Source organism: Propithecus coquereli, unplaced genomic scaffold (assembly GCF_000956105.1).
Source record: "Propithecus coquereli isolate 6110/MARCELLA unplaced genomic scaffold, Pcoq_1.0 Scaffold43, whole genome shotgun sequence".
NCBI lineage: Eukaryota > Metazoa > Chordata > Mammalia > Primates > Indriidae > Propithecus > Propithecus coquereli.
Window position 1 is genome coordinate 3740331 of NW_012150063.1, and position 3694 is coordinate 3744024.

The 3694-nt window shown below is 59.0% G+C and overlaps 1 protein-coding gene across 1 annotated transcript; it reads left to right on the plus strand.

Annotated features, from left to right (window-relative positions):
* Positions 1-2174: 2174 nt before the first annotated feature.
* On the plus strand, positions 2175-3426 carry OXER1 (oxoeicosanoid (OXE) receptor 1). The gene is given in 9 exon segments (XM_012653793.1): positions 2175-2308; positions 2310-2452; positions 2455-2775; positions 2778-2867; positions 2870-2923; positions 2926-3024; positions 3027-3138; positions 3140-3340; positions 3342-3426. Coding segments are annotated over 9 exon segments (1128 nt in total). The 5' UTR covers positions 2175-2285.
* The last annotated feature ends 268 nt before the right edge of the window (positions 3427-3694 follow it).

The following is a 3694-nucleotide window of genomic DNA, read 5'->3' on the forward strand; positions in this document are numbered from 1 at the left end:
TAACTTCTACAAAATAGTATCTGTTGAGTTTTCCCCCCAATAACAGAAATGATGTGTGCTAACTGTAGAAAACATAGAAATACATAAAAACATGGAACTCTCTCACCCAGAGTTAGCCACTGTTAACACCTGAAGACTGTGGTCAGCCTGGGGGACATGACGCTGTGCCAGGAGCCCGGAAGCAGTGGGGGAGGTGTCTGGCCTCATGTCCCCTGCTCTCCCCTGTCATGTACAGGCACCATGTCCAAAGACTCGGGATGGACCCCTCAGCCTGCTGTGGGGGTCCAGGAATGCTGGGGGCCCCAGAGGCAGCCGTGAGCAGAGATGAGAACGTGGAGCCTGCCGTGGGCTTGGCTTCCTGGCACTTTGGTGAGAAGTCAATGGGGGGGTGCACAAGGGAGTGACTGAAGCTGGATCTAACAGAACAGGTACCTGACGGAACAGGGACCTGCTTGGAGTCCAAGCTTCCTCTAGAAAAGAAACTTGAACCCTGTCTTCCCCTACCCCGGACTGGCAGCTCACTGCCTTGATACACTCTGCTGGGGGCAGAGGAGGACCTGACCTTGCTGAACAGATGTCAGGACCTTCACCCACCTCTCTACCCACTAAGGGCTTTCCTCTCCTGCAAGCAAAGAAAAAACACCACCAGCCTCCTCCAGGGACTTGGCAGAGCTTGGGCTGTAGCAATATGTTGCTCTGTGCAGGAGCTGAGAACACAGAATGTTCCGGTAAGGTCCCCAGGTCAGATTATAGGTAGCCACAGGAAGAGTTTGCCTTAGTACCAAGGGTAGGCCTAATTCCAGAGAGAAAATAATGAAATTTAGATCTTCTATCTTTCTGAATACCAGCTCTGTGTCAGGGAATCTCCTAGAAGTTTTTACATAAATTATCTCATTTTATTCTCACAACCCTCCAAGAAGGTGGTAGCACCCAATTTCACAGATAAGGCTCAGAGAGGTTTGGAAATCAGGCAGCTCTGTTTCCAACCTAGGCCTGTCTGCATTCAAAGCTCAGGCTGGGTCTTGCCACCCTGCTTCTCCATGGTCGCAGCCTGTCCATCCTCAGCCTTGGCGAGATGGGAGCCCAGGGCCATACGTACCCAAAACCCAGAGGCCTAGGTAGTGTTGGCAGCATATAGCAGACTGCTGACCCCAGCCAGCTGCAGGGCTGGGAGGAGTCAGGCCTTGGAGCCTGGAGCCATGGTGTCCCTCGCCTTGCTGTCCCAGGGTATCAGGAGCCCGGGGACCTCTCCTCCACCCATAGGACCAGCCCCACAGGCTCAGGAGAGCATCTCACAGTGGGACAGCAGGACCTGTACCTTGTCGAGAGCCAGCCGCAGCCTCCCGCTCCCCACTCTGCAGAGGATGCTGCGGGGGGTGGGGGAGTAGGGAGGACAAGGACCCGCGGCAGACATGGATAGGGAAACTCAGGACTGTCGGGATTCTGTTTGGGGGAGAAGGCTCCAGGGCCCCATGCCATGGCAGTAGAAACTTGGCAGGTTCCCCTCGGCCCGCGGGACCTGCTTCATCATGAACATGATACAGGACCACCACAGACTTCAGAACCATCCGGAATCTGGGAGCAACTGGAGGCTGAACTACAGCAGCAGGCTTTCGCACATTCAAAGCAGGCAGAGCACAAATAGGCCTGGTTCCCTCGAGGCCACCAACAGCATGGTCAAAATCGCAACCGACTCCCCACCTACCACTCCCAGGACAAGGTCCTGTAGGCCCCATGGTCCCGTAGCCAGAGCTGGTGGGGGCAGGGAGGCAGCCATCCAGCTTGTGTATATACTGTGGGGCGTAGGAGGGTGTCCAAGGAAGTCTGCATGATCCTGAGAGCCAGAGGTCACCAGGCAAGGCCACCTACCTTTAGGCAGGCAAACATCTGACCACTCAGGGCTATGAATACCCTCTCCCACCTCACCCGGATGAACTTTCCTCCCACTTCGCTCTGGGCTTCCCTCTCACCCCTGCTGAACCCTGCCTCCTCCTCTGCCAAGGGCATGACCCCCAGGCTGGGCTCAGAGACCTCAGGTGGAGGTCACCCAGTACCCAGGGGAGACAGGGAGGGAAGGGGTAGGGAGGCCTCCAGAGATCCCCTTTGCCTACGAACAGGAATGCTGGGTGTTGCTCAGTGGCTGTGAGGATGCTGATGAAAACCCCAGGCTGTTGTGTCATTGTGGTGGCCAGCTGAGAGTGACACTCATCCCACTTTGCGCTGAACACTCATGCAGGGTTAGAAGACCCCAGAACCTTCTCTCAGGTCCATGGACCAAGCAGCCCATGGAATTTCATAACCTGAGCTCTCTCTCCCTCTCTCTCCCCATCTTCTGCTCTCCCCACCCCTCTGCTCTGCCCCATCCCTCCCTCCCCCTCATCCTCCCCCTCTGCCTTCTCCACTGTGTTGGGGTCCCCTGGAGAAGCCTGGCCTCCCTGCCACCCCACCTCTTCCCCCTGGTGTCAGTCTTCCTGGCACCAGTCCTGGGCGTGGAGTTTGTCCTGGGCCTGGCGGGGAACAGCTTGGCCCTCTTCGTCTTCTGCTTCCACACACGGCCCTGGACGTCCAGCATGGTGTTCCTGGTCAGCCTGGTCGTTGCTGACTTTCTTCTGATCATCAGCCTGCCCCTCCACGAGGACTACTACTTCCTCCACGAGACCCGGCACTTTGGGGCCGCTGCCCACAAGGTCAACCTCTTCATGATGTTCACCAACCACACGGCCAGCGCTGCCTTCCCCACAACCATCCTCCTCAACTGCTATGGGACGGTGGTGCAGCGCCCCACATGCTGAGCCACGCCTCGGTGGGGGCAGCCGCCCAGGTGGCCGGGAGGGTCTGGGGGGGCATCCTGCTCCTCAGTGGGCACCTGCTCTGACAGCCTATTCCAGCCAGTCCTGCCTCAGTTACAGTCTGGGCACAGAGCCCTCGCCTCACTCCACTGGCACCAGGCACTGTACACGCTGGAATTCTTCCTGCTGCTGGCACGCACCCGCTTTGCCGTTGTGAGCGTCAGGGTCACCATCCGGTGCTGTGCCTGGGTGGGCAGGCAGAACTGAGGAAGGCCGTGTGCTTGCTGGCCATGATGGTGGCCATCTACACCATCTGCTTCTTGCCCAGCATTGTCTTTGGCACAGCTTCCGCTGTCCGCCTGCCACTCCCTGGACGTCTGCTTGTGGCTCTTCCTCCACTCCCTGGCCTTCACCCACCTCAACAGTGCCCTGGGCCCTGCGCTCTTCTCCTTTTGCAGCCCCAACGTCCTCCCCCAGAGCCTGCGTGCGCGGGGCTGGCAGGGCCCACTGAGTGACGAGGGTGCCTGCCAGCCCTCCCCATGGCGGTGGCACTGCTGGAGGCCTCTAGGAAGGGGGAGGCCACGAGAAGCTGCAGGAGAAAGTCTCACTGGAAAAGGAAGGCCCCTCCCAGGACTGAGGGTCGGCTGCAGGGCAGCAGTGCCACAGGGGTGAGGACTGTCGGGCTCTGGCCCGGAGAGATGAGGGGCGTCGGCGGACCAGGAGCCAGGCTGAGGCAGTGGTTAAGACCCGGGTGGGTGGCAGGGAGAGAAAGCCGCCTGGGCCTTACAGTGCGTCCAGGATGGCGTCCCCAGAGTGTAGGAAAGCACGATGGCAGCGGAGACAGGCAGGGAGCTGTGGGAACACCTGCTCAGACAAAGGCATCGCAGCGGTCCAGTCCCTGGGGC